Source organism: Brachyhypopomus gauderio, chromosome 9 (genome assembly GCF_052324685.1).
Source record: "Brachyhypopomus gauderio isolate BG-103 chromosome 9, BGAUD_0.2, whole genome shotgun sequence".
Taxonomy (NCBI): domain Eukaryota; kingdom Metazoa; phylum Chordata; class Actinopteri; order Gymnotiformes; family Hypopomidae; genus Brachyhypopomus; species Brachyhypopomus gauderio.
Window position 1 is genome coordinate 8,906,457 of NC_135219.1, and position 14,201 is coordinate 8,920,657.

General features: G+C 47.0%; 1 protein-coding gene across 8 annotated transcripts in view; it reads right to left on the bottom strand.

The window, feature by feature from the left end:
- brf1b (BRF1 general transcription factor IIIB subunit b) overlaps positions 1 to 14,201 on the bottom strand; it is a 47,764-nt gene that overhangs the window by 20,942 nt on the left and 12,621 nt on the right. For 6 of the 8 annotated variants that reach the window (XM_077016867.1, XM_077016866.1, XM_077016870.1 and 3 more), the window contains 6 exons: positions 12,564 to 12,713; positions 11,521 to 11,614; positions 10,589 to 10,715; positions 10,334 to 10,373; positions 9,914 to 10,006; positions 8,399 to 8,704 (listed from right to left, as the gene is read on the bottom strand). In XM_077016867.1, coding sequence (XP_076872982.1) covers positions 8,399 to 8,704; positions 9,914 to 10,006; positions 10,334 to 10,373; positions 10,589 to 10,715; positions 11,521 to 11,614; positions 12,564 to 12,713 — 810 coding nt within the window. The other 2 variants (XM_077016873.1, XM_077016872.1) reach the window with 2 other exon arrangements.

The following is a 14,201-nucleotide window of genomic DNA, read 5'->3' on the forward strand; positions in this document are numbered from 1 at the left end:
TCCACAGGTAATTGCTATTACTGCTGCTCATTAACTTAGCAAAGAGAGGGACGGGACAATGTATCTTCATGAAAACTCTCAGAATGGTTCCGTAGCTTAACTGGTCATAGTGCCTGTGTAGTAAACAGGATGTCCTGGGTTCAAATCCCAGCGGTACCTTCCTATTATGGAAGGACTCGGCCATGACATTCAGCCTCCTGCTGAAGAGCAACTGTCAAAACCAATCCTGGGCTCTGTGGTGCAATGGACTTCTAGACTTAGGTGTGTGGCTATTCAAAGGTTGTGGGTTCGAGTCCCACCAGAGTCGTCTCTTTTGTTGAAGACCCCGAAAGCCCTCATTCCTCGCTCATCACACCAGTGCACAGCAAAAAGCCATGAAGCAGCGCCATGGCTTAGCTGGTCCAAGCCCTGGAGGCTTTGTCTTAAGAGCTGAATGTAAGCTCACTCCTTTGCAGGGATATAGGCTAACTGTAGACGATAGTATGCTTGCCCAGGCAGCGCCTGAAACTGGTGGCCCGGTGGGTATTGGTGGCCTGGTAGGGACTGGTGGTCTGGTAGGGATTGGTGGCCCGGTGGGGATTGGTGGCCCGGTGGGGATTGGTGGTCCGGTGGGGATTGGTGGCCCGGTGGGGATTGGTGGCCCGGTGGGGATTGGTGGCCCGGTGGGGATTGGTGGCCCGGTGGGGATTGGTGGCACTGTGGGCAGGCAGCTGCCACGGCAACGGTGGTGGTATCCCAGGTGGGTCAACCTGAGGTTGCATGCCAGCTGATCTGTGTGTCACGACAGAGGAACCAGTGATCAGCTCTGCTTGTAGTAAAATCCCCATAGCAGACACTATAAATCGTCATAGCACAAGACAGAAGATATAACACCATTTAACAATGGAAGAAAACTGCCATATCATGTCAGAGAAGAACTCATCACAGCAGACCACTGAAGAACTCCCCATACCAGACCACTGAAGAACTTCCCACACCAGACCACTGAAGAACTTCCCACACCAGACCACTGAAGAACTCCTCACACCAGACCACTGAAGAACTCCCCACACCAGACCACTGAAGAACTTCCCACACCAGACCACTGAAGAACTTCCCACACCAGACCACTGAAGAACTCCCCACACCAGACCACTGAAGAACTCCCCACACCAGACCACTGAAGAACTCCCCACACCAGACCACTGAAGAACTCCCCACACCAGACCACTGAAGAACTTCCCACACCAGACCACTGAAGAACTTCCCACACCAGACCACTGAAGAACTCCCCACACCAGACCACTGAAGAACTTCCCACACCAGACCACTGAAGAACTCCCCACACCAGACCACTGAAGAACTTCCCACACCAGACCACTGAAGAACTTCCCACACCAGACCACTGAAGAACTCCTCTTCAGTGGTCTGGTGTGAAGAGGAGTTGACATTCACTGAAGATATCAGAACTGTGTAATTTGGTTTGAGACGTTTTAATATGCCGAGGCGCAACAGTGGATATATCTAAATACAAGACAAGCCAGCAACCCCGTGCCTGTAACTGGAAGATATCTCCTAACAACAGAGAAAGCGGTGCACGATGAGACAGAGCACATACCACACGCTGAAGTCAGCATGTTTTCCAAAGCAACGGGCCTCTAACTCGAACTGTGCACTTGAGTGAGCATAATCCAAATTACATAATGAGTCATGCGAATCATTATGCAAATAAATAGATCAGCTTGATGCTGCACAAAGAAGAACTAACACTGAAAATACAGTCGAGTCATTTAGGGTAATCGCCGCTGATGTAACACACAAATTACAGTGCTCAGGAAAACGCTACGTACTGTACACAGAGGGTACAGGACACAAACACTCTGGAAAACACACGCCTAGAAATATGAGTGACAATCATCTTCACGCACACATTGTGCTCACTTTAAGGAGAGCTGGTAAAAGTCAACGATAAAAGACTTGGGGGTTTTCAGAAGTGCTGTGCTCACTCACACACCAGGCAGGCCAAAGGGAACATGAGCACAATATGCCACTGTAACCTTCCAAAAACACACTCCAGCTCCACCACCTGCTCCCTGAGACCGGGCTGTGGGACCAGTGGGGAGAGGAGACCGTGTGTGTGTGTGTGTGTGTGTGTGTGTGTGTGTGTGTGTGCAAGTGTGTGTGTGCAAGTGTGTGTGTGTGTGTGTGTGTGTGTGTGTGTGTGTGTGTGTGTGTTTGCCTATGTGAGAGAGTGTAAATGCCATGAGGTCAGGAACTGCTCATCAACACTGTTCATCAACATCTATCCTGTAGGAAAACGCAAAAAAAAAGTATGCAGCACTGACAGAACACATACACACACACATATCCACACACACACACAAACACACCCACAGCCACACACCCATACACACACGTCTTCCTCCCAGACCTGGAGGACAGACCCAGATCATGGACGTCTTCCTCCCAGACCTGGAGGACAGACCCAGATCATGGACGTCTTCCTCCCAGACCTGGAGGACAGACCCAGATCATGGACGTCTTCCTCCCAGACCTGGAGGACAGACCCAGATCATGGACGTCTTCCTCCCAGACCTGCACCAACTCAGCATAAAAACACGATGGCCGAGATCCGGCATATCAAATATGTCATACAAATGTTCCACAACTTTTTTTTCCCCAAAATGAGCGAATTTATGCCCTGTTTTCTTTTTCCTTTGACTGGTTCTGCAACAGTTCTGATTCTACCATATGGGGAATGGGCATTTAATCCCAGCAGCACCTACGGGCATTAGTATTCCATACGGTGACTGGAGGAGGATAAATCTGCACAGACAGGAATGAGGCCCGCGGCTCCCACAATCCCTCAGCGTCTTCTGATCACGTCAAACAATTCCAACTACTTTTGCCTGAAAGGTTAAGTGTTGCGTTCTCCAACGAGGGGCTTTCTTACTTCTCGCTCTGAACATCCTCCACTGAAGGTCCGCCGAGCTGGGCTGTCATGTAGTGACACGTTCTCCCTTTCTGTTCTCTCTCTTTCTCTCCCTCTTTCTCTCTCTTTCTCTCATGCTTGTCTTACCTCGGGCCATGGGTCCATCACTCTGAATAACACACAGCTGCCTGGACTCATGGAAGCCAACAGATCAATATTTTACCCACACGGGCAGCAGGAGCAGCGGGAGATCTACCCCGGTGAGGGGGTGAGGGGAGACGGGGGGGGTAGAAGGAGGAGGGACAGGGGGCGGGGCATCAAGGGTGAAGGACGGAGCGCGGGGACACAGGCAGGCTCACACACCGCTGCGTTACGGTTCAGGACGTCCGTCAGATACAGGCGCTCCAGCCTATAGGACACCGCAGTTCACACGCAGACCAGCAGGAACATACTGACACACTGACTAGGAATTCCAGTATGACTCCAGCAATACACGGGCTACTGTATACCGCCAGGAAATATCACTCTGATTACCTGAACGTGTGTAAAAAAAAATAAAAATCTAATGCATGTCAAATGTTTTCAGGGGTCTGATATATTCTATAAATGTTCAAGTGGCATCATCCAATTTCACGAGCATCAATAGTTCCAGAATCACCTATTTGTCAACAGCCTAGCACGCATGGGTGCGTGCGAGATAGGGGTCGGCCCTCCAGCCCGAGCACTACCGCCTTTTAAATGGCAGAGTTCAAACACGGTTCATGGAGAGAGCAAAGCGACAGCTTGAAAACGACCTCCAGAAAACGTTCCTGTCTTTACCTCCTCCTTCTCTGTACCTAGACAAATACAGGGTCCAGTCTTCACCTCTCTCAGGGGCTTCACCCATCCAGAAGAGATACTGCAACCTGTGCTTTTTCGTCCTCATTAGATAGCATTGATATTTGATATTTAGAAATGCTCAAGTGCTGTGCTTGAAAAATATTTTTGATTACATAAGCATGAACTACTTACAACCCTTTTCTGGGATAAAAGTGGCCAGTCAGTCAGAAATAGGAGTGCTTTAAATAGTCAGTGGGATGAGGAAGAAGGTCGTGTGATGAAGACTGCTGTAGCAGAGAAACAGAGACAGATATGTAGATATGTAGACAGCTAACAGATAGATAGATAGATAGATAGATAGATAGATAGATAGATAGATAGATAGATAGATAGATAGATAGATAGATAGATAGATAGGATAGGATAGATAGATAGCTAACAGATAGATAGATAGATAGATAGATAGATAGATAGATAGATAGATAGATAGATAGATAGATAGATAGATAGATAGATAGATAGATAGATAAACAGAGAGAAACCGAGAGAAACAGAGAGAGTGAGACTGCAAGCAATCATAGTGAGGACTAGAGGGACTGAGGCACCCTGGAGAATGAGTCTGAGACTGTGTGCAGAGACAGAAAGGCTCCTCGGTACTGACAGACTGTCAGAGTGAGAGGTGCATCTGGGAGACCCCACACAGTGCTGCCTGGTATATCACCCCCCCCCCCCCCCCCCCCCCACCAGATTCATAAACCCACACAAATGCACCCTTACACCCCCCCACCAGATTCATAAACCCACACAAATGCACCCTTACACCCCCCCACCAGATTCATAAACCCACACAAATGCACCCTTACACCCCCCCACCAGATTCATAAACCCACACAAATGCACCCTTATACACCCCCCCCACCAGATTCATAAACCCACACAAATGCACCCTTATACACCCCCCCCCACCAGATTCATAAACCCACACAAATGCACCCTTACACCCCCCCACCAGATTCATACACCCACACAAACACACCCTTACACCCCCCCCACCAGATTCATAAACCCACACAAATGCACCCTTACACCCCCCCACCAGATTCATAAACCCACACAAATGCACCCTTACACCCCCCCACCAGATTCATAAACCCACACAAATGCACCCTTACACCCCCCCACCAGATTCATAAACCCACACAAATGCACCCTTATACCCCCCCACCAGATTCATAAACCCACACAAATGCACCCTTATACACCCCCCCACCAGATTCATAAACCCACACAAATGCACCCTTATACACTCCCCCACCCCCAGATTCATAAACCCACACAAACGCACCCTTACACCCCCCCCACCAGATTCATAAACCCACACAAACACACCCTTACACCCCCCCCACCAGATTCATACACCCACACAAACACACCCTTACACCCCCCCACCAGATTCATAAACCCACACAAATGCACCCTTACACCCCCCCCCCACCAGATTCATAAACCCACACAAATGCACCCTTACACCCCCCCACCAGATTCATAAACCCACACAAATGCACCCTTACACCCCCCCCACCAGATTCATAAACCCACACAAATGCACCCTTACACCCCCCCCCCCACCAGATTCATAAACCCACACAAATGCACCCTTACACCCCCCCACCAGATTCATAAACCCACACAAATGCACCCTTACACCCCCCCCACCAGATTCATAAACCCACACAAATGCACCCTTACACCCCCCCACCAGATTCATAAACCCACACAAATGCACCCTTACACCCCCCCCACCAGATTCATAAACCCACACAAATGCACCCTTACACCCCCCCACCAGATTCATAAACCCACACAAATGCACCCTTACACCCCCCCCACCAGATTCATAAACCCACACAAATGCACCCTTACACCCCCCCACCAGATTCATAAACCCACACAAATGCACCCTTATACACCCCCCCCACCAGATTCATAAACCCACACAAATGCACCCTTACACCCCCCCCCCCCCCACAATGCTGCAGCCTCCCCCTCTCCTTCCCTATTAACATTCTCCACAGGTAAATATTCTCCTTCCTTCGTATTCTTAATAACGCGCACACATATGCCACATTATACGAGCGTTTGCAAGCGCAGAGATTACGCAGTCTGCTGCGCATTTTGTTGTTGTGAAAAGGTGGATTTATTCCTGTGGAGGAGAAACCAATAAAGCCCTGTTTACTGGGCAACCCTAAGAGGCTTTCAGCACTGCCGAGTCATCATACCCCCCCCCCCCCCCCCCCCCCCCCCCGCACACAGCACAATGATGATGGCCAGTAATATCGTCCCACAGTCACTGGGGGAGGAGAGAAGTCCATGAAAACCCCTGCTGACAGCAGTGACCCTGACCGTACCCGACGCCCTCGGCCACAGCTCTCCTCTATAACCTGGGGAGAAATATCCCTGACCAACCACCAGGGCAACCACACTCTCCACAGAGGAACCCCTAGAGCCATCCCATATTAATGACAGGGTCAGATGTCAGGGTCAAAGTGCAGAAGTGAATGGTCCAGCAGGTGCTAGACCAGAACTACGGTACTGGGCTAAGTAGACTAAACTAAGTAGATGTATTTTCTGAAAGCGCTTTTGGCAGCAGTAATGCAGACTGAATATCTTTCAACTCCACTGGCATCAAACAGAACTGCATATCTGTTAAACGCACACAACCTCAAGCTGCATGGCTTTTGACTGGATTGCGCCTTTAATTACAGTCTTATCAGAGCTGAGATCAATGCCAGTGACGTCTTGTGTATCAATACCGGATGATGTGTTGCGACTATTAACACACAGTCAACACGTAGTGTGAGCACTGGATTTCATAGCTGAACTCTTCATGTATTTACATTCTCAGGTCCAAACACGTGCACACTCCTTAAACTGTCATGGCTGAAAAACAATTGAGCAATTTGAGGCGGTAATCCTTTAAGCCTCTAGTGTTTACTCCTGCCCAAAATCATCACTTCTCAGTGAAACCATTTACAATATCATTTCATTAATATAAACCGTAAAATACGCTTCCTAAGACAAAAACACACAAAGGCAACACTATCAGAACGTGTAGCATACATCTCGCCTCTCCCTGTATCTTCAGAACGTGTAGCATACATCTCGCCTCTCCCTGTATCTTCTGAAGTCCTGAGGATCTTCAAAGAAGGATTAAGGCAGAGTGTCTGTGTTACTCACACACTGCTGGAACATTTGCTGCATGGGTTTAACGCTTCCCTCCAGATTAAAACATTCAGTCCACGTTTCTGGAAGTTAATCCCCCAAAGCTACCTCCAAAACAATGAAAAACTCTGGCTGTGAGCGCAGCAGAAGGACCCTAAACTGCCTGATGTTTCGCTAGGGTGTTTTACGGCACCATGTTATGAACGTTCGTGGTAATAAAGAACATACGGTCTATGGACTGAGATTCTTTTCTTCATTTAACTCCTCTCAATCTCTCTGCTCCTGAGTTCTGTAACAGACTGTCCACAGAAAACATCCCATTTACTGGCAAACCATAATACAATCCTGACATCCTGAGTTATGCCAGAGAGCAAAAATCTTTCATTTGTTCATCCTGTTAGAAAAGTCTGGAGGAGACTCATAATAGATCAGAAGGCCCAAACAGGAGAGGCCGTATTGATTGGTCTACAAGGCTAAGTCCCCCCTTCCTCTGGCTTTGACTTTCCCACACTGTGAAGGGCTGTTCTGACTTTGTTTAATTAGACATTGATAGCTTAAAATGTCAGATATTAGGATGGAATGAAAGAGAGCTAAACACACGGAGTCTCTGTCAAGCGCTACACTGCAATGTCAAAACACAGCCGTGTTGTGTAGTTATGGACAACAAAATGGATAATTAAATAATTGGGAAAAAGCAATAGTTTAAGCCAAATCAGTTTAAAGTCACACCCTGTAGTTGAAGGAATCGTCTTGCATTGGTCCACAGGGCCAACAATCTAAACGATTTAGCAGTTGATTTGGTTAAAGGAAGTAAATAGGCTTATTTAATTGACTTCATACAATGCTGAACAACCTTTGAATACAGAGAAATGTCAAAAGATAGATGTGCTGCCTGTTTGGTGAATGATTTGTTAAATCATAGACGGCATGTGATATACTACTAACACCATGGAGTTCATTACCGATCTAGCAAAACTCATACTATAACCTGTGGTTTGTGAGGCTTAACATAGCCTAATGGAGACAGTGTGTTCCATTAATTAATTCAGGCACAGTATCTGAAGGGGTTCCAGAGGTCTCTGCTTAGTGTAATACAGTTGTGGCAAAGCGACGGGCCATAGCTTGAGGATCTGTAATTCTTTAATCAGGTCACTGGCGTTAGAACCCAGTGGCTTTAGCCAAGACAAGTTTTTTCAGTGGAAGTTCCCCAGACCTTAAACAAGGAGACGCTGCATGGAGATGTAGAAAAAAACTCTACATCTGAATGAACCAGAAGGAGCCAATAGGAGCAGGGCGTGTTCAGAAGAGGGGGAGGGGGAGGGGGTGTTTGGAACAGGGGGAGGGCGTGGTCGGAACAGGGGGAGGGCGTGTTTGAGAGCAGGGGGAGGGCGTGGTCAGAACAGGGAGAGGGGGAGGGCGTGGTCGGAACAGCTCTAGGCCACTCACCGTCCTCTTTTTCCTCCGTTATGCACTGGCGGATGGAGTCACTGAGCCCAAGGCTGGCGGCACTGGGCAGGGGACCCAGCAGGGCGGTTAGGGGCACATGGGTGGAGGTCCTGGGGATCTCTGCGAGGTCCTTACCCGGCTCCTGGGCCTCCATACCCATATCAGCGCCCTGCTCTAGATCAGGAAGGACCTGCTTCATGAAGTCCTGGCTGAGGTGCTGGGCTGCGACCTCCATCTCCATATCTTCCTGGTCCTCTCTCTCTTCAGCAAGCTCGGAGACCACAGACAGGATGTCATCATGGGTGTCTAACACACAGCAGATAAATGTGCATTTAAAGGACTTATGATTTTACAGTCAATTACACCTTTGTCCACTCTAAATTTAAAACCGCTAATGTGCATATCATAGTCTTTTAAAAAATGACATTTAAATTCAGCGTATCCATTCAGTCTTGTCAGACTCTTGAATGACGCTATAGACCAGGGATGGGCAACTGTCCTTACTCAGTGCGGCCCGCAAATAGATCAATAATAATTTAATAATTAAAAGAAAAAAAACCGATAGAGCAGGACTTTTTTGTTCTTGTCACGTAGGGCTACGCCCCCTCTCTCGTGTCGGTGTTGTTCCTTGCCCGGTTATCCCCCCTGCGTGTCTGTTGCCCTGGTTTCCCTCTGTCTGCCACGCATGTGTCGTCATTGTGTTCAGCTGTGTCTAGTTTAGTCCTGTGTACTTGTATCTCTGTGTTTCGCCCGTTGTCGGTTATTTGTGGTTTGTTCGGTTTTGTGGATTATCTGTCATCGCTGTTCTGGTATTTTCCGTCTCCGTTGTGTTTCTCGGTTGTGAATGGCTCTCCTGTTACGACTCCTGTCTGTCCTGTGGACCACTTGGACGGCTCTCCCGTTTTGACCCGTGCCTGTACAAACGACTTCGCCTATGGAATTCCCCTTATTAAATCTCGCTCTTCTCAGCGTTTGTGTCCGCCTCCTCGCTCCGCAGCGCGCTACGCGTTACACTTCTTTGATATGAAGGAGTTCAAATTCCTTTTTGCACTTTTTTATTAAGCAAATGTTTTGTCTTTGTTGCTTATTAAGGACATGTTGATGCATTTATATGCAGAAAATAGATGTATGTTAGTGCAATAAACATACAGATCTGAATTCATTTAAAATGTGTTCTTATTGAGAATAATTTGTAGTGTCTTTCATGTCCAATTATATGAAGGACATGAAAATGTGGCCCTCCAATAATAATGTGGCCCTCCAATAATAAATCAAAATAAAATAAAATCAAATATATTTGTATAGTAATGGTAATAATAATAATAGTGCTGAAAAAAATGTGGCCCTCTTTATCATGGAAGTTGCCCATCCCTGCTATAGACCAACAATCTCCTTGCTTCTCTATCGATGGCTTAGACATTTATTTAAAAAAACACATGGTACCTAGAACCTCCACGAACGACAGTACACGTAAGGGCTGAATACACGTGTGGCGCCTGTGGTGCCCTGCAGTACCTTGCCTGCCGTATGTGGCATAACTCCCTCTCAGTTTGGGCCTGCTGTTCTCCAGTTCCGTCTCGATCTCGTCTCGATAGGAGCTGATCTCACCTGCGGAGAGACACGTGCAAGCGCCTCTAATTCCCTCTGACAGTCTTGAAACATGGACACCATTATACCGCCACATCTCCTATAGCACCAGCGAACACACGCTACGTGGAACAGTGGGTCATTAGAGCGGATGAAACGCCCAACTCACACCACACAACTTTATTTTATCAGGCGCTATGATCGAATTGACTCTAAGAATATCAAAATGCTTGTTCAACCACAGGAATGCAACTGACAGGGTTGGATAAGTATAAAAGGTACTTTTTCACAAGACAATCATACGTCAAGACATAAATCAATAACCTCATTTCGGTCGTACAAACTAACCTTGATATTCATCAAGCTTCTTCGCCAGCTCCTGTTCCAGCTGAAGTAAAAGGGTGAATTTTATGTTACGAGCACAGCAAAGGGATCTGAGCCAGAGTAAAGCCTTTCAAAATACAAGTGGACACAGCATGACATTACAGCGCACGGCCTGCGACGCCAAACCTGTCTCAACAGCGTTAATATTAAGCAGAGGTTAACGTCACGTGCACCTTGACCTACGCAGGTGAGGTCGTGACCTCCTCTCTCGGCACCAACCTGCTGCATCTTTAACTTCTTCTGACCAGCAACAAAAGAAGGAGGGTCACACTCCTCGTCCAGGTCCACACGCATGAACTCATCGATGGTGAGCTGGCTGGTGGGAGTCTCCTCAAATTCCGTCAGCCTGAAAAAGGAATTTGGGTGGATGAGGATGAGGATGTGAGGAAGGATGAGGAAGACCCACTTTATTAACACGGGTGAAACTGCAATCAGCTACTATCATATCATCAGCGGTTAGCTGCTGCGTCTCTCTGGCTGAATGGACAACGTGTGAGTTGTTTGAAAAGCATTCTGGGGCTCTGAGAGAAACTACATAAGTGTATCTTCATTCATTCATTCATTCACAAACTGCACAAGATGTTCAATGGAGCATTGTTTCTCCTTCACTCTCTCAACACACTAATGCACTAAGATTCTGTCATGCACACACCTGCCCAGTGCTTGTGCATACACTACAAAATGTGCATATTCTGTTGTCTCAGTTGTATTCTTTTAATAATTATTGATTTTTGAATGTATCATCTCCCCGGCTTTATTTAGTGTTTAGTACATCATCTGAGGCCCCTGTACTAAGAGAAAATCCTGGCATATGTCAATACATACGGCAAATAAAGGAATCCCTGATTCATAAGATCTTTCCAGGGATATGAAAAAAAAACAACAAAAACTCAAAGAATTTTCAGATGTGCATAGTGCTGCATTTCAGTTAATTAAGAATAAGGGGGAGCCTGGTGTATAGAAACCATCAAAAGAGAAATACATAAAAGGCGGCAAGATTCCAGCCTCCTTTAGATCTGAATGTGACTTGAATTAATCCTAAACATAAAAGAAAGTATAATGTGTGGGAAGCCAGAAGATGCCCTCCCGGCCGCCGGGCCGGAGCACCTACCTCTTCCTGAGGGCACCTACCTCTTCCTGAGGGCACCTACCTCTTCCTGAGGGTGGCCTCGCACACCTTCACCACTCCTATGACTTCCTTCACGGTTCTGCGGAACTCGTGCATGCGGGCCGCCACCAGCAGAGCTGCAACACGGAGACGCGAGACCCGTTTACAGTAGCACGCAACGGCGCCCAGACGAAGCCCCGGCTGGCGCTTCACAAACGGTAATGAGATCGCGTCTTCTGAGCGCTACCGTGACTTCACGTGGCACCTCGATGAAACCTATGGGACGTGCCGAGAAACACTGCATATAGAATGACTAAATCCGGCACATATAGTCTGGCTGTGTTATTGTTTACCGAGTGCAGTCGTACAGTACGTGAACACAAAGACAAGCCTCCACATGTCTGCTCGCTACTGCCAGCAGTCATACTCCACGCTCATGTGCACTCCAGTGCCTCCATTATATTTACACAGCAACATCTTGCCAAGCCGAGCACAGCCAATAAATGCTCGGGAAACTGCCGTCCGCATTATGCATTTAAAAGAAGGAACTTTGATACCGAGGATGGAGGACCGCCCATCCAAACACTTCCCTGAATACTGTGAATGACAAATGAAGAAATAATTATTTCCGTATTTCAGCAGCGGACGTAAGAGGAAAGGTGAGACTAGGAGAGAGGTCACCGGGCAGGAGATGGAGACAGGATGTTTGTTTCTGATCCAGGAGCAGGAGAAGGACCTCCAGGCCTGGTTCATGCAGGACGGAGGCCTGCGTTCAACAGGCTGGGCAGCCGTGCTTGCTCAGGCTGGTTACGCAGTGCTGCTCGTCTGTCTCAGTTCTCACGTCGCACGCACACTAAGGGCTGGTTTCACCACTTGGCACAAGCACTCGACGGGTAACTTTGCCAGCATGTCACAACAAATGCCACTTTTGAAGGCGCACAAAGGAACTTTTGGTCAGTCTTCTGGGAAACTCAGAAAAACTATCGCGTATTTGAAGAAATGCTGAATGTACAGGTGACAAGAGCGAGTAAGAAGATGTCGGTGGAGTGAACAGTGCACGCCAACGGTGAGGGCGACGTTCTGTACCTGCACCGCAGAGTCCGGACGGCCTGCGTCCCGTGTGCATCCAGTCCCTCTTCATCCTCTGCAGAAGCCTCAGTGCAGTCATGGACACCTCGTGGGTCTTCTCCCCAAACTCCAACATGTGGGCAAAGCGTGGAATATATAGACATGGATCTATGGATGAAGATCACATCATCATGATTAAGGATTAAGTCTCCAAAAGAGTTTTTTTTTTCATAGAGAGGATTTATAGCTCAGCTCTGCTTTATTGAACACCTGTACATATAAATTCATTCTGACAACAATAATACTGACCATAATTAATTACAAACGAGTTTAGCAGATGTGCATTCAATAGCCGTTGTGTAAAACAACCACGCTGACCGATGGGAGACCTCATGAGGACATCTTTGTTATGGTTCTCCTTTACTTCAGGGTGAATGTGGTGAATGGCTTCTCTGGAGGGAACACTCAAAGTGGTTTGGCTCAGAGTCCCTCCAACAGCAAATATCCCTAACTTACACCTACTTCAAAGTCCTTGGATAAACTCATTCTTCTGCCCCACTAAAGTACACACCTCTGCTGTCCTAATAACACGGAAATGAGTTCAGCTCAGAGAAACACTGAGCCAGAATTCTGTCTGTGGAAATTCTGGATGGACTTCACCTGCAGCCACGCAGGAATCTCCCAGGACCGCGTCTGTCACTTGCCTTTTCCCTGACTCATAAAGGCAATTTTATACTAAATGATCATATTAATACACAGCAGTGCAACAGTGTGAGGGGGGAGGGGGCAACATTTCTGTACCATCTGTGTTTTCAGGAAAATTTAATTTCCACGTGTAACAACCCTCTGAAACGCTCTGTACTACACTAAAATAGGGATTGATCTGGAAGCCTCTATTTCACACGGGCTGCTGGGACTGTCTGATGCGTGAGTGTGTGCTTGTCGAAGTCTGATTAAAAAGGTGATGAATGAATGTGGAGTGACAAGAAAACGTCTAACAATCAGAGTTGTGAGAAGTTTCAGCTGAACAGAAGACAAAAATGCTTTCCCAGAACACCATGTTGCAGATTTCTTAGGCACTGCTCCTGATCTCAGACAAGCCCAGCGCGTGTACACCGGAAAGGTCTGCGCTTCCTCCGCTATGGTACAAAATCATGCACGTGGTGCAATCAATGCATACACAAAAATAAATGCAACATTACTGGCCTCTGATAATAACAAGTAAATAAGCTCGATCTGATAGTGATTTATACAACACATTGATCAGCTTATTGATCACACCTTGTCATATAAAATCTTCCTTGAAGGAATAAAAAAGTTGGTGTAAGAACGATAAAGCACATGTGACTGATGATTGGGGAAAATGTTATTTAGAAGAATCTTGATCATTTTGATTTGTAGTTGATTTGTAAATCCAGTAATTAAACTAAGCATGTCTATAAATTATTGCATTGTGCCCATCTAAAAAATAAAAAAAGCGTATCATTTGCTATACATTGGTATAATTTGTCTTTCTACCATCGAAATTCCGCGTAAGCAAATAAGTGGGTCGGTTTAATGTTCCTTGCAATGCTGCACTTAAAGAGAAGATATGGGATCGGAAAGTCTGGCGGAAAAAAACAGCTTTGTGTAGATTTGTATGATGCTTAAACTGCT